Below are 21253 nucleotides of genomic sequence, written 5' to 3' on the forward strand. Positions count from 1 at the left end.
GCACGGAACGTACTGTTCCACGCGCCGACATTCACTGTGAAGGCTATGCGCCTGTCCCCTGGTACTTTAAAGCGTTTGGAGCTATTTGCACCTTTCCTGCACGGGCAAACATTTAAATCGCCGCTCCCTGCTTGATAGACGCTGGCCGGCTTAGTGGCATCGTCTGTTGCACGAGCTGACTCGCCGTCGCTTGACCCGAGCTTGCCTTGCGGCAAGTCGCCACTCATTTCCGGGTACTCAAATGACCTGGCCGGACACACATCAGGTGCGTTCCACAACTGTGCGGCGCTCTGCCCGGTCGGCCCAGCAGGCCCACCTCCGCTCTTTGCCTCGGATGAAGGGCTCTTGCCACCAGAAACGCTACGGGGCACTTCATGCCCTATGGCGGACACAGTGTGGGTTTGCAGCAACGCCAGATTTTCATCTGTTACTAGCTCCGCGTCAGAGGTCACAATCTTAGTCATACAGCCTGCAGGAATTCCACCGCTGTCCTGTTTGTTATCGGACACCTTGGTCTCGATTGGCCCTAGATCATGAGAATTGGGCTGCTCCTGTTCTTTGCTAGCCGCCCGCGGTGGCGGAAAAGCTGTGATATTTCCGCGTCTTTCAGGAATCCTGTTTTCACTTCCTGAACCTTTTGCGGCCTTTCCTAACAAAGATGCGTTCCCGCATACCGGCTGATTGCTTTCAGCGTCCTCACTGCTGTTTCCCTGACCTGTGCATGACAAGCATAATTCTTTGTCTTCCAGCACAGGCGGCTCACCTCTCGGGACTCGGAGCAGTTCTCCCTGGCTGATTGACTGGCTCTTCTACTCTCCTTGATCTGAGAGATCTCGAGCTCTACCTGCTGGCGTCTTGCTTCTATAACCTTCAAGACATACTTAACATCCTGAGGTTCTTCCTCGCGAAGCATCGCCTTCCCGCCATTTACTTTCGCAAGCTGAGCCTGACGGTCCGCTAACCGCGCCTTCGCTAACTCAACCTGGTACCTCACATCGAGTGAGGGCCGGCATAGATAACTCTCCATACCACCCTCTGTACCCTTAAACTGTCCTACCGGCTCGAACACATGCACAGGGACGCGAACAATGCGACGAAGGAAGCTCACAGTTTCGATGCGTCGATCCGCATTGCCAGCTCCTTGGCGTCGCAGTCCGCCGCCACTTTCCCCCGGACGCTGCGATGAGCTGTCGCACGCCGCTGGTGCTGTGCCCGTTGTCGTCACTTGCTGCGACCCGCCGGTGACCGTCGAGTTCTCGACGCACTGCTTTCCTTCACCGGACGCAGTCCCGCGTCGCTGGACTACTGCCATCGTCCTTGCGTACTTGCCGCCGTCTCTCCGCAGGTCCTTTCTCGAACGCTGCTGTTGCCTGACCGTCACCTTTCTCCCTGTCTTCAGTCTTCTTCCTGCGCTTTCTTCCGATGGCCGCAGGATCCTGTCGACTGCGCCAGTAAAGTTTCACGGGTTCCCTATCTTCCTTGCTTGCACCAGAGGTGCCCCGCCAGAAACGGTTGGTAACTCGGACTGAAGCGTTCCTTCGCACCAGAGGTGCCCCGTCAGAGACGGTCTTACGATGAGTTCACACGCAGGGATCAAGGGAAACTTAAAGATTTATATACAGATATTTACAGCATATACAAGTTAAGGCACTTGAGACATATTAAGCAGCAAAAGGACAAAACAACAAAAAGGCGGAACTGGCTAATACTAGGGGAGGCCCCTACTCGGCGTAGCCGAAGATGCGTAGCATCTCACCTTAGCGCAGAACCTCGCTTCCAGCTCCGGGGCCCGGTTTTAAAGCCCTAAAGGCCCAGCCCACATTCGGTAACTTCCAATCATGTTGCACTATTAACATGTTTGGCTCTTCAAGGGCATGGCCAGCCCTCCGGCTTTTACAAGGTAGACGACCCTCTCTACCACAAAATAAAATAAAAAAACGAACACAAATATACATTCGTGCCAGCACGTGCGCGAGTCGGTACCGCGGGGCGGGGGACACCCGTACTTCCCGGCGCGTTCGCGAGCGGCCGCGTTCCAAGAAAGGAGACGCTTCGCTTTGAGCGCCCCAAGCCACGTTCCGATGACCCCGCGTACACTACCGATCCCTTACAGGAGGCATTACCACGAAATATTGCGACGGATATTCTGAACGAAGACGAGGTGAACGAAGTGTCTCGGTGGTGCGCGTGTTCTCGGCTTTGTGTGCCCTTTTTTTGCTCTCTGCGGGCTGTGGGCTCCCGCCCTGTGCGCTGTGCCCGGGTCGTTCTTGCGTCGTCCTCGCCTTGGGTCACGTAACAATAAGCTTAAATGAAAGTCTTCGAAATGATAAATTGTGTTCTAGGGTTCACAAATTGATGCCCTGTCTTCTTTATTACAGCCGCTTCTGCGCCATGCAGATATTGCGACGGCCATTTCCAGTTCACGCAAACAATTACAATCAGGCTAAATAAACAGTTAAATTGCGGTTAAGCAAATGTCGCTCCTGTTCCACTTTAAGTGGTAGCACTTTTCCTGGCCATATCGTTGCCACTGCGTTAGGCAAAGCAAATTCATGCATACCTGGTGCTTCTGGAGAGATGTCAATCTTTGAAGAGGTGCTCGAGACGCATGGAGGAAGACGAAAGAAATTATGGCTTGTTCAGCACGTGTGCCTTCCGCACACCTGGAAGCAGGTGCCTGAAAGCCTTTGCTGAATTTTCATTGCTATTCAGCTCGTAGTTGGACGATATTGCCCTGCGCTTTCCATGCTGCCGAATCTGTCTTCGCGCACTCGTGACTAAAGTTTTAGATCGTTTTTGCGCTTTCTTGGTGCATTTTATGTGACTCTCTTCCCTCTTCAATACGTGGGCCGTGAGAGTAAATAATCAGATATACCGTGTTCTGCAACTTTATCGGCATAGGTTTGAAAAATTCTCCCGCTACAACCGTTGGCTCGTTTGTGGTGAAACCGCGCACAAAGCTTCCTTATTGTTGTCCGTTTTAAGGCATAGTAAGTATAAAAGTGGTACTTACTAGGTTTGGTCACGCGAGATGCGAAACAAGAAGCACCCGTGTTGAGATCGAGCCGCCGTCATCGAATTTCTGCCGAAAGACTTGTGGCGTCATCTGGCATCGCTGAATGAAAGCGCCGCGAAAGCAGACGGCAGAAATACGACGAGACAATGGAGAACATATCTTTTATTGGTAAATCACCGTCAACTCATTTAATTTGTTTACGATAGTTTTAAAAATGCGTTGGCCGAAAAATATTTCACGCGCTTAAGCAGACGACTTGGCCCGAACGACGCATTCAAAGCAAGCCGCCGCGCTCGTTGCAGCGCTCGCCTGGGCGCTTCCGTCGCGGCGCTTTCCTTCAGCGATGCCAGATGGCGCCACAAGTATCTTTCGGCAGAAATTCGATGACGGCGGCACGATTTCAAATGGAAAGACTTAAAAGAACAGCCGCTGGCCGCGCACTACTGGTCAAGCTAGGATACCCGGCAGAAGACGAGGGCGAAGACAAGACAGACATTGACAGCCAAATTAGGAGCACTTTCTTGGTTAAACCAGTGCCCAGAAACATGGACCCCAAGAACCACGAAGGAAGACGGGCGGCGAGATCATTGGAGTTGGACAGGTTCCTAAAGAAAAAACAGATGGTTCTGTATGTTGACGCGTCCAAGTACAGAACGAAGGAAAACGCTAGGGCGGTAGCAGTAGTGAACGCCAATGGGAATATAGTTACTGGTGCATCAGTGCGCACAAGGACAACACAAGCAGCGGAAGAGATCGCCATAGCTCTAGCCCTGACTGAAGCCAATCGGCAGGGACTGAGTTACTGGATAGCGACGGATTCTCAGGCTGCAGCAAGGGCATACAGAGATGGAAGGATCGGCCGAAAAGCCGCGAGTATCCTCTTCGAACAAAAACAACACAGACATGGATCAAACAACACAAGCATTCAACACACCATCATTTGGGTCCCTGACACTGGGGTTGAGGGAAATCTCATGGCAGACACCGTTGTCCGAGGGTTCACGAACCGGAGGGCGGGTTTGCCGGTCGAACCCTTCAGCACGCCAGAATCTTACGGGGAGGCAATGAAGGCGTTGTTGGGAGCGCGCAAGAAGTACTCGGCTCCGGCGGATATCCTCGACAGAGAGCAGGCCACCACGCTCAGACGACTACAAACAGACACCTACCCAAGCAGAGCCATGTATCACAAAATGTGGCCGAACAGATACGCGAAAGAGTGCGTGTGGTGTGGGGGCTACGCCACAACGTACCACGCCACCTGGGGCTGCGAAAAAAGCCCTTTACTACCAAAGGTAAATAGCCCTAGTCTAGAGCAGTGGGAGGCCCTCCTGGCTGACTCCGACCCGAGCACACAGCTTATGCTGGTGACGAGGGCCAAGGCAGCGGCGGAGGCCAACGGGATCCTGGACTAGGGAATACCGACCACTGAAGCTCCACATCTATCTAACCCCATCCCCCTACTCCCTAACTCTTCCTTTAAAAAAAAAAAAAAAGAAAATAAATGTTTTCACTACTACTACTACTACTCAACACGGGTGCTTCTTGTTTCGCATCTCGCGTGACCAAACCTGGCAAGTACCACTTTTATACTTACTATGCCTTAAAACGGACAACACTAAGGAAGCTTTGTGCGCGGTTTCACCACAAACGAGCCAACGGTTGTGGCGGGAGAATTTTTCAAACCTGTGCCGATAAAGTTGCAGAACACGGTATGACTGGAGTCTAATACACGCAGTCAGTCAGAGCAGAATGCAGGACTTATCTCCTTCCATTCGCCGAAAACTGTACCGGCTTCCGCTTCTTGAGTATTACCATCGAAGCGACCAAACCGTACAAAGCGACTTTGACCGGGTGGATCTGGTTACTGTTGCTAGCTATCCCGATTTGGGACTCTCGCAAGCCCCAGCACTCGCTATTTTTATATTATTGTTAAATTGACTTTTTTTGAGGAAAGAAAATGGCGCATATGTCGGTGGACACCTGAACCACGCCGTAAGGGAAGGGAGGAAGGTGGGAGTGAACGAAGAGAGAGAAAGAGGTGCCGTAGTGGAGGGCTCCGGAATAATTTCGACGACCTGGGGATCTTGCACTTACATCGTGTGCTGTGCACCGTGTCCTGTGCACCGTGTGCTGTGGACTGATATCGCGCCGCATATGGGCGCCTTTTCACTCCATGTTTTCGGGGTCGGTTAAGCAGCTGGGATTACAGTGTGCATTGCAGTGCCTCTCTGGCTGCTGAAAGATCTGCAGGAGATGAGCCAAATCATTTTCTTCTTCAGAACTGAACGTCCTCACCATCCTGCTGGCAGTCTTCCATGGAACATCGGCAGTCGCTTCTCTGATTCTATTTCTGGGCGCCACTAACGTAAGGATTTCTCACCTTGTTTTTATCGGGAAGGCGGAAAAAGTGCTCGCTCATACCTTCGTGGCGTCGCAGTATGGCCAGAAAGAACGCTAGGATTCACTTAACTCTTTCGCTACCGCGGAAAAATGCACGATTTGGAGCGTACTGAAAGAAAATTTTTTTTTCTCAAGAACTAATACACCCAGCACATATTGCAATGCATGAAATTGTAGCTTATTAGTTACACTTCTGAATGAAACAAACACCAGAGTTGTGTGTGCAAAAGTAAATGAACATTTATTTGTGAAATTTGCTAAAAACACAAAAAAAGTAAATAGCAAAAACAAAAATTACCGGCTGCACTAAGCCCGAACTTGATTAGAGGAAAACTGGAATATACAAACTGTTGCACATGTTTATAGCTGTCATTATTCACAGTTTCAGCTATGAGAAAAATTTACTGCACTTTCCATGGCTTGTCAAGTCAGGGGTCATGACTGTGGTGCCACTGTGAAGAGCAATCAGAGGTGAAGATGTGAAGTAGAGGTAGACTGACAAGTGCATCACATAAGGTTTTATCTTTGTTCCTCCCTTGTTCTCTGATAGCCGAGCTTGTAGTTTCTTCTTTTTTTCATTCTTTTCGGTTGGTGTTGAATAGATTCTATGAGAGGATTGGGGGCGTGGACTTCTTTTCCCTCATCATACCCGAAGATTTCTTGAATGAGCTGCTCCCTGAAAGCCAGCTGATAAAATTTGGCATTTTAGGCAAGCTCTAAAACATCAGGATCGATGAAATAAGTTTTATCGATGTGGTTGAAAAGCCAGGACACTTTTCAAGTGTTGCCAATAGAAGCTGCCGCCACTGAATCATCCGGGTCTGTTACGCGCAAAAAAAAACAAGAACAAAAAAAGCGAAAAACCAATTTTGAGAAATGATTTTTGATGGCAGAGGGCCAGAATAGATTATTCTGGTATTTCAGTAGAGATACAGTCGTGGCAGGTCAACAATTCCAATGTATATGATGATTCCAATGAACATCAGAATCTCCAACAGATTCACGTCTTCCCATGAGCCGTCACGCCGAATTTGCTGAAAATCGTCATCCATGCATACTTATTAGTGTTTCCGCACACGATCTTCATCATTTCCGCCGTGAAGAGCATCAAAAAAAATGTCGAGAAGTCGAGCGAATCTCCGAGCGCCGATCCGCAGCGATGTGCCGATATGGACACCTAGCTGTCGTCTTGGTTGAAAAACGCGACGCGACCTTGAGCATTTGGCAAACTGTCTTCGCCATACGTTGTCAAGACCCTGAAGCACAAAAATAAACCACTGTCATCAATTACAAACCGTATGCACCGCAGAAAACACTCAGCGAACGAAAACAGAACTTACATGCAAGTACGCGCTGACGTTCCAGGCTCCCGAGGCGAAGTCTCGCTGCCGAAACCGAAATCCAACGTTTGTACATTGTTGCCCGACTAATAACCGCTGCTTTCGTCGCAAAAAACGAAACCGAAACCGGCCTACGTGCTCGGTGTCAGCTTTCGCTTCCGAGGAGCGCGCGGCGACGCGGACGCCATTTTCTCCGGCTGACGCTGCTGCGGCCGTTCAAAGTTTTATTTTTCACGGCGCCCCCTCATGTCAAAACACTGAAACCAAGACTGCAATCGAAAGAGCAGTTGTTGAGCTCGCTAACTAGATGGCGGAGCACGTCCACAACGCTCCAAAATTAGCTTTTTTGCGCGGGCGATTTGAATCGATCATATGCGAACGATCGCCTATGGCGCGGTAGCGAAAGAGTTAAGCGCTTGCATTGGGCTCCTTGGTTAGGCCTATCTGTTAAATTCTCCCTGCTATCCTTCCAAGTCTTTTTAAAAGCACTCTGCAGTTATACACCGTATTTGTGGCCCACAACCGACCAACCGACTGCTTCGAACTACGACTAATAATCAACTGAACGGCCGAAATCGCTAATCTCTGTCATGCAGGGAAGAGCCACTAAGGATAACGGAGTGGTTCCAAGAGAATGCAAACGTAGAAGGGGCCGGCAATTAATTAGGTGGGCGGAGGAGATTAAAAAGTTTGCGAGGACAACGTGGCCGCGGCTGTCACAGGACATAGTTAATTGAAGAGATACGGGAGAGGTATTTGTCCTGAAAATTCCCTAGTCGGGGTGATGATGATGATGACTGAAGTGTAAGTACTGAAGCGTTCTTCCTTATGCGACAGATTAAGTGGGGCCATCCCTGAAGCCTTGACCTTGACCTTGATATTACCTCACTTGGATTCGAACCCGTGCCGGCCCAAACAGATCAGCTTCTCTGGCCACTGCACGAGAACACTATGCTATCGGCACCTCGTAATAAACGGCAACACACTTTCACGTTGTGCATCGCACGTCACTCTCTTCATCAACTTCCATCTGCTGTGCGAACAGATCAGACCACCTTAATCTCGATCAGAGCTTAGCCTGAGAGTAATATCGGCGCCAGACGCGGTGACGACTTAGCAAAGCAACACCATGAACCAGCTAGGCTAAAAACGTGCTTTCGCAAGTCCACTCGGCTTAACTACGTTAAAACCCTGCAATTTTAAGCATGAAATGCTCTTAGCTCCCGTTGTCGGCAGTTTGGTGACGTCACGCCGAGACCGAGAGCCAACATCCGGGCACTGAATTCCACACATCCGGGGGCTGAAACGAAAGCATCCGGGCACCGTACGAGATTTAACGAGACTCTCTAAGAGAGAGGGCTGCTTAGAGCAAGAGGGGAGCTCCAGGGCGAGAAGGGCTTTGGGCGGAAAAAGTGCTTCCACGCCGTCCCCAAGGATGGCGCCGCGGTCCCACACTCGCGTATGTAAAAGACCGGCTGCTGCAGTTTCAGCTCATGACGTTTCCCCCTTTCGCAGGCAGGTGTATACACGCTCGCGGAGTATTCGAACGCGCTACATATACATTCTTGTCAGGCCTGCGTCTCGTCGTGTCCGCGTACGCTTCTGCATCGTCCTGCATTGCAATGCCGCCACCGTCACAACTGCTTAAGCCGAGCAATGGAGCCTGACGAGGCAGGGGGGAAGAGATTCCCCAGGCACCCACAGGAAGCGACTGCGTCCACATGGACCAGTGCACAGTATGTATGGTGTGGCGTGTTGAACACTAGACCCATTTCAAGATTTTGACCAGTACCATCTGCAACCAATGTGTTATGCCCGTAAACATTTCATGCTTACTCCACTCTCGGTTACGGGAGAGACAGAGATTTTTTTTAACCAAACCTCGCAAACACTACGCTATCCTTCCGTCGTTGAACGTACCTAGCAAGGCTCATGCCCTATATGTACGGGCTGTTGTGTGAGAGTTACTTTTGTAGATTTCTTTCTGAACGTCTACACAAAATCTCCCATGATAGCACGTACAGTGAAACGCCTGTTCTCTTAACGTTTTCTTTTGGATGTGAGAACAAAGTCTGCCTACATGTAATTTTACGGCTTGTGTCACGGAACTGTGAACGGCTAAAAGCACCGACTAGAACTTATACGTAATCATCTGCTCTAAATCATTGATTCTGCAGTATCAGCGCTGTCTTGATTTTAGATCAGAACGAAGTCGTTAACGCCTACCGGAATTGTCGTCCGGAGCCTATGGATTAGTCTGCGTCCCTCTCCTGTACAGGAATAAATAAAGCCTGTCAGGTGACTGAAATTATTAACAATTTTCTAAACAAGACAATTCCATGCTGCCTCTTAAATGAAGGAAAAGTGCTGCCTTTGTTTATTAAATAATTCGACAGCCATTAACCTGCGCATGATGTGATTTCGCATTCTACTTGAGCCACAAAATTGTGACTAATAAGAGTTGAGAACGTTTGATTGCAGCACTGTTAACTTCAGTACACTGATCTCTCTTAGTCACTGCCGCGCGCACACATATTGAAATAATGCATGCCTATAAGGAGTGATAAAGCTCATTATAGGACACCTGTGTTTTATTGCCTCACTTTACCGAGGCACTGATTTCAGGAATACGTATTCAGTTCAATGGACCGAAATTACCCTTTGTTGTGAGGACTACAGCTAGTATAAACTTCTGTGACGCAATGTGCTGATCAAACCACGCGTTGCCCCTATGGTAACAGAAAGCTCTCTTTTTCATGGAAGAACAAGAAAGCTGGAACCTTGTACTTTAACTTTATTTTTTTTTCTCCGCAATCTTCCTGTATATGCGAACATTCGGATCTGGAATTTTTAAACTGCACAGTACATGGAGTACACACATTCTCGTAATTTGTAAATCCCTTGCCACTTTCTTTACAGGGGAACAGGGGCCAAGTGGAAACGTTTATACTCTTCGCTAAAGTGCGAGTTCTGCTGCTCGCACTTGAAATCGGACTTATGGTTTTTCTAGTGAGTACAGACCATTGCAGTGTCATCTTCTTCTACTGGGTCTTATAGACCTACTTGTTGTTTCTTTTTTTTTGCTCGAGTAGACAGCGAGAAGTCAGGGATGGCCACTGGCGCCGTCACTGTCAGAATCGCTGTCAGAATCGCCAGCGCTGAAACCAGCTGTCGGCATTTCTAATGAGTAAAGAAAAATTCTTCGATGAAGACTTCGTAGCACTTGGTATAATTGCTTTACACACCCTCAACACCAGCCCTCGTTGATGCAGATTGCCGTGTCTTGCATGCGAACAACTTCACAATTGCTTAGCCGTGCGTTGTTTTCTCGGCCGTCGACCAGGGGAATCACACCGTGCCCGGCGTACGGGCCCATCAATTCGGCTTTCAATTCGGTCTTCACTGTCAACTGCTGAACGAAACTGGATATGACCTGCAGCCTGTTTTATGTCTGCTTAACGCCCTACCAGGACCGGATCACACGTCCGTTATAACTGCCTGAAATAATTAGTTTCGAATTCTTTCGATCGTGTTTTGTAATTACCTGTCCACGTTGTCAATTAAGCCGCAAAGGGTAATGTCAGATGCTGACGCCGAATTCAGTGTATTCAGCATTCGTTGTACTGAGCCTCTTGCGCATACGTAGCCCATATCGCCCGCTGACCGTCGTGATGCTTTCAAACAGTCCAGCTAATTAGACTGCAAGGAGGAGACGCGTAATTTTTGTCCCCGATTCCTTGGTCCTGCTGCAGTGGTAGTTGCTCTACCGGCGCTGATTACCTAACCCCGTAACATTACAGACCTGATGCTCCGCCGCGCAAGTCGGCGTCCCCCTTCCTTTGCTATCCACTTAGTCAACCAAACAGACCACTGCATCTGTGTGTCAAAAACAACCTTATAATCATGTTATATGAACTGAAATAACAGATCCCGGCACTGAATGAATGCTGCTATCTATCTCAGCGCTGCAGCTATCGGATTTCACTTCACTTCTCGTTGTGCTCTCCTCGGTGTAGCCAGCGACGATGTTTGGCTCGTTCAATGCTTTTCAGCTCATCTTGTTTACACTGCGACGTTATTGTGGTTTGGTTTGGTTTACCAGGTTTAACGTCCCAAAGCGACTAAGGCTATGAGGGACGCCGTAGTGGAGGTCTCTGGATAATTTCGTCCACCTGTTAACTTCCACTGTCATCGCACAGTACATGGGCCTCTAGCATTTCGCCTCCATAGAAATGTGACCGCCGCTGAAGTAATCGTCCCCACGTCCTTACGGTCAGCAACCGATCATCACAAGAGCGATGTGGCGGGTTAGTTGCTAATGCATATCTGTAAGAACAGTGTAGGTAACAGGACAGAACGAAGAAGCTGGTTGGTTTATGGGGTTTAACGTCCCAAAGCGACTGAGGCTATGAGAGACGCCGTAGTGGAGGGCTCCGGAAATTTCGACCACCTGGGGTTCTTTAACGTGCACTGACATCGCACAGTACACGGGCCTCGACTTTCTCCTCCAAAGAAATTCGACCGCCGCGGCCGGGATCGAACCCGCGTCTTTCGGGCCAGCAGCCGAGCACCATAACCACTGAGCCACCGCGGCGGCAGAACGAAGAAGCAGCAGCGCCCGTGTGTGTGTCCTTCTTCGTTCTGTTCTGTTACCTGCGCTGTTCCTACAGACAAGCGGAGCATCGCAACCATTAAGCCACCTTAGCGGCTGCGGCTGTAGTGTTTGTTTGTTTGTTTGTTTTATTGGGGTTCAACGTCCCAAAGCAACTTAGGCTATGAGGGACGCCGCAGGCAAGGCCTCCGGAAATTTCGACCACCTGGGGTTCTTCAACGTGCACTGACATCGCACAGTACACGGGCCTCTAGAATTTCGCCTCCATCGAAATTCGGGCGCCGCGGCCAGGATCGAACCCACGTCTTTTGGGTCAGCAACCGAGAGCCGTAACCACTTAGCCACCGCGGCAGGGGGCTGTATTCTGATTATACGATTCCGGCAAAGGGTGTCATGCACAAACCTGTTACCCTAAGGTCGTGAGTTGCGGTGCAGCGCAGACGTAGCGAAGAACTTTAAGGCGAAAGCGTGTCACACGTCTTTAACTCGGGAACTAAAAAAGATAGAAAAAAAGCAATGGTTGCTTGAGATAGAGGAGGAAAAATGAACCAAGAAGCCGGGTTTGATGACTGTAGATTAATTAGTTAATTATAGGCAGAAACGTCGAAATTGGCCGTAATTGCGCGGACGTCGACAGCCACGGGTCGGTGTGACGTCACATCCACCGGAAGTCGTCACGGAATAGTGAAAATTGTCACAGAATGGTAGAAAAAACCTCGGATTTATGTCAAATTAGATCGAGAAATGTGTAGCTACGCGTAATTAACACTTAAGATCCCCGAAAGATGTACAATTTGGGTTAGATATAGCCACAGGAATGGTGTGACGTCACATCCACCGGAAGTCGTCACTGCGTAGTGTCCTCGGCTTGCGCCTCTCAATACTTTAGTAGCCGAAGTGTCCTCGCAATTGTTTCCTTAGTTTTTGGGAGCTGCAGGCGTTAAGTAGTTTGAGGTTTGCTGTACAGCCACACTACAGAAGAGTTAAGCAATTTTTTTAGTGCGCTTTTCAGGTAACTTCAGCAGCGGCTACACTGAGATTGAGGCGAAATGCGAAAACCCTCTCTCTCGTGTGTTGACCTTCCTGTGCAGGTTAATGAACCCTACTTGGCAGAAATTAACAGGACAATCTTAAATGGAGGGCTGGTGCAAGCATTGCACCAGCCCTCTTTGCTGTTTCAAAAAAAAAAAGAAAAGAAATGACTATATATTATTAGATCACGGAAAACGGCGAGTATTCACCGGTTTATGTTGCGGCTGTTAATGTTTTCCACCCTTTACGCAGTGATTAGGTAAATAAGTAAAATGCTTTTTTTTATTTTTCAGTTAAGCTCCTCGACTACAAAAATCGATCGTGTAAGTGCCTTTCTGCAGCCTAAAAAATATGGTCCAGAGTTAAGTAGGGATCTCCGATGCATTTTTATGCAATTTGTAAAAAGTTGGCTTGTTTATTGAATCACTTCTTCGTTTTTTTTCCACAGCAATGATGCTTCCTAAATGAGCTTCTTTCTTTGAGCGAGAACGCAAAATGCTGATTATACTCATAATCGCAAAGCTGTTGGCAATGATTAGGAGAAAAAGCGTTGTTTAGCTCCTTGAAAGCATGGGAGATATGATGTTGGCAGCATCTTGTGAATATAATTTATGTATTCCTTCATATGTGCAGAACAGAAGAGACAGTCTCAAGCTTTCGCTGAACCACTCGATGCTGCCTCGTGCAATAAAAAGCATCGATCGTAAAACTGCGTCTGCGCATAAACGTTTGGCTATTCGTTTTTCAGCCATGAAGCTAGGTACTGCAGTACTGTCGGCCTAATCAGTTCACTCAAAACAGAGCTGTAAATTTAAATGATGCCGTAATGGTGTTAAAATGCGTTTCCAGGCCTCCAAAAAACCAAACCATACCGACCTCATAATACGTATATAACGTCTTAGTTTTCGCACCTTTTGACGTTTAGATCGCTTTTCGGCTTAATGGCCTAGATCATTCACTGACATAACCATCAACAGATGAAAGTAGGGGTTGCGGCTTATCACATTCACTGTAGTGTATTCGCGATCTATGCACATCCTTTGATAAACGTTTGTAGCCTACGGGGCTACGAACTGCTGAGCGACACCATGCGGCTAGTAATGCATCCCCAGCGTTCTGAATCGCCTGAAGGAAAGCAGGTGTCCGGTTGACCACCTGCAACATGTACGACTTGCATCAGTAAGGCATGTTGACGGGCTAGTTGGTTTTGCATCTTGAAACTTGGAATAAACCACCTAGGCGGAAATAATTTCACAAGGACACAAAAAGAGACGAGGAGACAACGGAAAGGCGCCAACTTCCAACTGATTATTGCTCGAAAAAACATACATTTATAGCCTCAGGCAATGCCTATATTTACACACCACGTGCCTTATCGTAGCCGTTTTTTCTAAGCGATAAGTCACGGCTGCGATAAGGCACGTGGTGTGTAAATGTGGGCGTTGCCTCAGGCTATAAATGTGTGTGTTTTTTCGAGCAATAAACAGTTGGAAGTTGGTGCCTGTCCGTTGTATCCTCGTCTCTTTTTGTGTCCTTGTGAAATTATCTCCGCCTACGTGGTTTATTCCAAGTTTCAAGATACGAACTGCACGAATACTGCAGAAGCTCCACTAAACGGCTTAGAAGCAAACCTCCCGGGCTACAAACTTAAGACAAAAGTGACGTGTAACTTCTGACGCATGGCTCTAGCTTCCTCATCAGGCACAATCACAATGCCGCCAGTGGTTAGTTGCGGCTGAGGACGGTCAAGATAATTACTGGCGCGCAGCAAAAGTGGAAGCCATCCGTGTCTCTTCCTTCACCTGTTGGCTGTAGTGTACTAGTATCCACGGCTCAGCTCGTATACCTTGCCGGTATATTTGGCACAGCGCTTGCTGCTCGCTGTGAAGTGACGATGCGTGGCCACTATGGTCATGTATTTTCTCCAGAAGAGGTGGATGCCGTGCGTCACGCGGGCATACCGAGACGAAGATGTAGGAATTCTCACCAACGTCAGTTTTAGCCGTATTAACTAAGGTCACACTCGGCCATACCGAGAGCGATGACGGGTGCGCTTTCGTGCTACACCCAGGCGGAAGTGGATCAAGCTGCGCAGTGTGTGTCAGCGTCTTCTAGAGGAAAAACAGTGCCATAGGGTAGAAACTAATTTAGCATTACCTATCGATAAAAAAATGTGTTTTCCATTTAAGCACTAGTTTCACCAATCCGATGCGCAGAGTCATCAGCAATGAGATTCTCATTATAGATGCTAATTTGCGCCCAAGCTCTACTCCACTTGCTAGGTACGCGAGGAATTTTGAAAGTGCAGCCGAGGCTCTCAAACCACCGAGGCGGATTCAACCCATGCCTTCGTCTAGGGAAAGTGAAGGTCTAATGCTGTCTATTTCTTTATTTTTATGTAGGCTTGGAAAGAGCGAATATTTAAGAGATTTCTAACCGACTACTCACAACATAAGCCACCCGAATTCAAACTTTATGGCGGAAATTTTGTCCGTGGTCTCAGCATCATGATATAATTTACATGTTCAATGTTCTTGAAAAATTAAAGGGGAGCAGTTTTATCCTCTTAACCTTGATGTGGCCAAGCCATCTCAGTTCGCATTTCCTAGGGCCTAAAACGGGCCCACAACTGCTTGTAATGTGGCTATAGCGCACCTGCGGCAGACACGGCATTCTGTCAGTACACAGCTATCATAAACCGTGGGTTCGTAGCCGTGGGTCTCATTGCGTTGTCATTCTTTATATTATTTTTAGGGCCCCAAGTTCATAGAAGCCTCCTTTTTACGGGTAAGTGAGCTTCCCCGGCTATATTACCGGAAAAAAAGCACGATCTGCGACTAAACTCAGCTGTCTATGTACTATATACCTTACGGAGTTGTCCAAATTAGCGGCGCATCTATGGCAATATGAATAGAGCTTAACTGTGGACATTTAATGATGGCTATCTTAGAGGAGGGCTTCCTTGCAGAGTATGATCAGAAAGCACTTAATATAACGTTTCATTGACGATATTTTCTTAATTTGGATACGTGGTGAAGCAGCAGTTTTAAATTTGATTACAGAGTTGAACAGTGCTGACCCGTTCACCAAATTTTAGCACCACTAGTTTCACCACAGTTTCTCAAAATCGGTTCGTTGCCAGGCTCTACCGGAAACCTACGGATTCTCGGCAGTATTTGCATTTTGAGAGCAGCCAAATAGGGCACTGCAGAAAGGCCATCTCTTACAGCCAACCACATCGCTTTAGGCGCATCTGCTCAAGAAAAGACGACTTCAGCTCTAATCGTGCAAAACTAAAATGGCACTGCTGCGACAAAAATACCCTGAAAAAATAATTGATGACGCCATAGACAGAACGGGCAGACTGAACCGCGAAGAGATTGTCGGGAGTTCCATGGCTACCGAGAAATCTAGCCGCATGAATCTAGTTCTAACTCTGACTCTGTTCCAAATGAGTTCAATCAATCAATCAATCAATCAATCAATCAATCAATCAATCAATCAATCAATCAATCAATCAATCAATCAATCAATCAATCAATCAATCAATCAATCAATCAATCAATCAATCAATCAATCAATCAATCAATCAATCAATCAATCAATCAATCAATCAATCAATCAATCAATCAATCAATCAATCAATCAATCAATCAATCAATCAATCAATCAATCAATCAATCAATCAATCAATCAATCAATCAATCAATCAATCAATCAATCAATCAATCAATCAATCAATCAATCAATCAATCAATCAATCAGTCAGTTTATTCTGCACTGCAAAGACATTTTACAGATTCAGGCCTGCCGAAGCCTCATTGGGCTTGGCAGCGCCTGGCAGGTAGCGGCAAGTCGCGTGCGGCGCTTTACAAACTAAGATTAGCAGAAAGCAACAGAAAAATAGGAACAGCAAAACAAAACAACGTTGAAACACATCACACTTCACAGTTCACTGGAAAAAACGCTGAATCCACTAAACTACACGAACAACAAATGTATATCAGGCAATGTAGGCGACGAAAGTCCAGGGATATGACCATGAAAGGAACGACGAGACAAAACAGGCCATAAATAATACCAAAAAACGAAGTTAAAGGTCATATGAAAACAGATGCAATAGTTTTTTTAGTTTATAATTTGTACTCACAGAAAATGCGCTTGACGGCAACACATTTAGTGACGAAGGAACATAGAATGCACGAGTTCTTTTACCATTATAAGAAGTTGCACATTATAAGAAGACACTATAACATGCTGACTCTAAGTTAAAGCTGCAAATATACTTTTATAGAGCCTCCGCGGGTCATGTACCCACGAAACAGAAACATTCGTGACTTTTTAGCGTCGTCGAAAATTTTCATTCGTTTAAGCGCGGTCTGCGCACCCTGCAACAAACGTCGTTGTCAGGTCTGCGTCCAGAGGATTGCATCAACCACCGCTTTCATCACAGCCTCCTACTTTTATCATCAAAATAAAAGCAAACTTTAGTTGTGACAGCTCGAACGTCGTATACTTTATTGAGTGTTCGATGTTTGAGCTTCTTGACATTGGTGGTCACGAATTCAGTAACCTGAAAACAACCATCCTTGAATCAAACTTCCGCACGCATCATGAAAGTGAAGTGCGAGAATCGCATCTTATCTACAAATCGAAAACAGCCCCCTCAGGCCTTGAGAGCCCTCGGAAACTGAGCTGTCTACTGAAGAATCAAATTCATAATTAAATTCATAAATTAGTATGGAAAAGACGCTTTTCACTCTTCTCACCAACCTTGCGCGGCGCAGCACTCGACATTTATTTCTATTTCAGTATCATGTACTTGTACACAGTATATATTGCAGCCCTACCCCCTAACCTTTCTTCTAACGTTCCCCTCTTTCTTGCCTTCTCTATGTCCTCTCCCTGTCCTTTTATTGCCGCTAGCCGCAGTTCACGTGCGTCAGGTTTTGATAGCAGATGCCGCGACTAGCAACATCTGTTTCTTCCATTTTTATTTTTATTTTTCGTTGCCAATAAACAGCCACTAAAAACAATAACCTCTTCTTAGGCTTTCCCTCTTCGAAGCGTTGGATCTTTTACTACAAACTCAGCACCTGTCATGCCGCTTATTCTCTCAGTTTTTCAGAGCAATGGTCCGAGGACAAAAAGCGGGAAAAAATTCCCCAGATACCGGCGAAAAAGTAAGTGTTTCATTTTTTTTTTCATTGATGGCTGGCAACGCTACCAGCATTCTAGCGTGCTTACTAAGCATCTCAGGCTTTACATGTATGGCTGCGTGCATCTTATATGTACATCCGAATTTTTATTGAATGAACTGCGCATGAACTTAGTAGCAAAGAATCAGAAGGCAATTGAGGAAATAATGCCAGGGCTTGCACACTAGACTTTTTTCCCTTTTTGCCTGTGCACTTGACGGCAACGCTTTTGCGTCCGAACTAACAGAGTTGCCGGAGACGACCTAGGACGAGGTTGATTTGCAAGATTTGGGAGAGGCTTGTGACATGCTGTGGACACGATTAAGCGGATGATGATGACTACTGTATAAATTCTCACGTATAGCGCGCATGTAAGCTTATGTAAGAAGTTGTTCTATGCATATTACACAGGCGAGCGTGGAATAGCAGGAATGTGACAAAGGCGAAGTAGTAGCAGACGAAGAACTCAGTCTGGATAGAATACAGCGGCCTCTATGGTCAACCCGCTGGAATGCTTTGCTCCAGTATTCGCATGCAGTGCTTGTTTCATGTGTGTTCCTGCTAATTCTGATTCCGCTTAGGAGCCCTGAGATCAAGGAGCCTCAAGCTTATTCTTTGCATGGTAGGCTCTAGGCTCCAGAACAACAGAACACTGGCAACAACAAGCAATGAGACCTGGGGCAGGATGACATACCTATCGATGTGCACACAAGCTAAACAAGGAATGGCGCCCAACAAATGCTTTCGAGATCCGCCTCACAAGAAGGGGTTTTGCATTTATGCAACGTGATCTTGCGTCCTCTTTACTCCTATAATAAGGGAGTAATTACTCATTGGCATCCACCCAAGCGCAGCCATACGGCTACAAAGGAAAGCTATACAGCTTTCTCAGAAACTTCGTAGTTAAAGAAAAATTCGTCTTGGTCCGGGGTTTGAACCCGGGACCACCGCTTCACCGGAGCAGTCGCTCTACCAACTGAGCTAACCGGGACGGCAAGCTTATGGTAGGGTGAGAGCGAATTGATCAATAACTCGAAGTGGGAACAGTGTTGGTCAAATGTTTAGGGGAATCCCCCAAGGTGCAGTAAATTTGTAATAAGGGAGTAATTACTCATTGGCGTCCTCCCAAGCGCAGCGCATACTCCTATGTATGCGTGTCCGCCATGTTGTAATACATGTAAAGCGTATTTGCTCCACCTAAATGCAAACGGCTGCCTCCAATCGGCTTTGCTAGAATCCGTAACTAAGACCAGACTATGAAACGTAAGAAACTAAGCCACCTGAAGTTATGGTTTTTGCTTGTTGATCTTGTTGCTTGGCTAGAGAGAGCAGCGCGAAAACAGTGTGGGCTTCTGTGTTTGTTCTCGTCTTTTCGCTCTGCTACCCCTAGCCATTCAGCATAATGACTCGAAGAAGACTGATGTTTGAAGAGAGCATAATGTTACGTGTCCTACATTCGTCAACATGAACAGAACCGAAGAATAGACATGACTCTTCTGAAACACACTGACAGTGTCCACTTGACCTTTGGCCTTAAAATTAGAGTGACACCAATTCCATGCCGCAAATTAAGCTCCTCCAAGTTTATGCTATTTCACGAAATATGTAAATTAATCAAATTTTTCAAATTCTCAAGGTGCATAAATGCCTGGAGCTGCACAAAATTGCCATGTTTTCTTTTCTTTTTCTTCGATGCAGGAAGTCTTCGTCGCAATCCCGATAGCGCACTTAGTGCTCCTGTTCGTAGACGTAAGTGCGCGCACAACTATTTTCGCTAAGTGCGAATTCCGTACCTCTCGGTCATACTGAGGAGCTTGGAGCTGCGCATTTTTCTGTAGCATGCAAAGGTATAAACAGTTACCGAATTCACAATGACAGAAATGATTTTGCTTAGTGGTCTTATGTAGCACTAATGTGAGATGTTAAACATATGACGCCAATCACGCCGATAAAACGGGCAACCTTCAAAGAGCGTGTCGGAGGCAGTATTTTTTAATTGACTCCTTGATGGAAAGTTCGGAATTTCTTGGTCTTGCGTTAGACTAGCAACTACACAAGAAAACTACCAGCTATATCCAGGTCTTAGCACCATATTTTGCGAAACTAAGTCACTCAAATATTCATGCTTTTCCGTACCATATATGACTGGAGTTTACAGCCTGCAGCGATTACAATGTGATATAATCTTGAAAAGTCTCTAAGCAATGTGGCATAAAAAAGCCGCAATGCATTTTTAGTCACTTTTTGTTTCGTCTTTATCCCAGTTTGGTACCTTAAATTCTTTTGGTACCTCCCATTCCGAATGTTGGAAACGTATTTGCAAAAGCCATTCCTACATAGGGCCTGAGTGAAACCATCCTTCTGCAGTATGGGGCCTATTGCCTGTGCTGCTTGGGACTAATATTGGCTTTTTGTGTTCCTCAATGCCTATTCATTGCTTATAGAGCCTTTATAGGTAAATTCCACTTTCTTTGCGTTTCCGTATGTGATTACTCGCCCAGTCCGGCAACGGCCGCGTACAGGCGCGGCCATAAGTAAGCGGAGCACGCTATTGCGTTCGAAGTGCAATCACGCTTTCTCCATCGGCAATGAAGAAGCGTTGTCTGTCTTCAAGAAAGCCCACCAACCTCCGCTACCAGTATGCGCGCACCACTGCTGGAAATTTCAATTAGGTGACGCGTGAAAAATATTGGAAGACAGTTGCGCGCTCCGTTTACTTTTGTCCGCGCCTGTACATGAGACTAGCAGTATGTAATAAGTAAATTAAATAAAATAAGCTCTTCGCAGTTGGTAACTTGTTAGTGCGCTTGGCTGATAAGCCCACGTACTGTGCGATGACAGTGCAGGTTAAAGATCCCCAGGTTACCTAATTATCTTGGAGCCCTCCACCACAGCGCCTCTCATAGCACATGTCGGTTTGGGACATTAAACCCGATATACCGTACCTTTCCAATAACGGTTCCCTGGTCGTCGCCATGTTGCTCACTGGGATGTTGTGCGCCTTTCGTGCTGACGCAACGGAAGCGGCAGCAGAATCGGTTTGCAGCAGTCCAGATAAAGAGACTTTTCGACATCTCCCTCTCCCGTTGGAAAGGCCAAATAAGAACGGACCAGGTGGCGCCGGTATCCTCCCTGCCTGCGCACACCAGATGCATGCTTTGCAGCGTCTTAGTGGGTCCTTTTTTCGGAACAGTCGACGAAGGAAACTACGGCGTTTCTTCATGCGACTTCATCGTAAAATCTTGGAACAATCGCAAAAATTTTTTCAAGTATTTGCTTATTAATTTATAACATGGACTGTTTCATATGTCTAGCGAATCAAATTGGATTCCGTGATAGAATATCCGCACACCCTTTAATAGTGATAGCCCTTATTCAAACCGCTTACACTTAACGTAAAAAACGAGACAATGCAGCTGGTTACATAACCAGGTGAATAATTTGGGATGTCTGGTTCGCGTTGTCTTTGCTTCAACTATAGGTTACAACAACTGTAACACATAAATTCTAGAAACATGCACTTAACCCCGTCTGTGGCGCATGATAGCCTCAGTTGCTTATGCGCCATAAAACCCAACAGAACCAACCAATTACTTTTTTGCAGTGTTTCGTCATCTGGAGGATACAAGTATTCGCCGACAAGATGGAAAGATAG

General features: G+C 46.8%; 1 protein-coding gene across 1 annotated transcript in view; it reads left to right on the top strand.

The window, feature by feature from the left end:
- The window catches only part of LOC149337087 (uncharacterized), a 37406-nt gene extending 16153 nt beyond the window's left edge, over positions 1-21253 (top strand). The window contains exons 3-9 of the mRNA XM_089554322.1: positions 5296-5381; positions 9676-9765; positions 12694-12723; positions 15155-15187; positions 17521-17583; positions 19297-19347; positions 21203-21253. Coding sequence (XP_089410448.1) covers positions 5296-5381; positions 9676-9765; positions 12694-12723; positions 15155-15187; positions 17521-17583; positions 19297-19347; positions 21203-21253 — 404 coding nt within the window. The remainder of the gene's footprint in view (positions 1-5295; positions 5382-9675; positions 9766-12693; positions 12724-15154; positions 15188-17520; positions 17584-19296; positions 19348-21202) is intronic.

The sequence above is a fragment of the Amblyomma mixtum genome, chromosome 7 (genome assembly GCF_055824585.1).
Source record: "Amblyomma mixtum isolate Tamu chromosome 7, ASM5582458v1, whole genome shotgun sequence".
In the NCBI taxonomy this organism is placed as follows: domain Eukaryota; kingdom Metazoa; phylum Arthropoda; class Arachnida; order Ixodida; family Ixodidae; genus Amblyomma; species Amblyomma mixtum.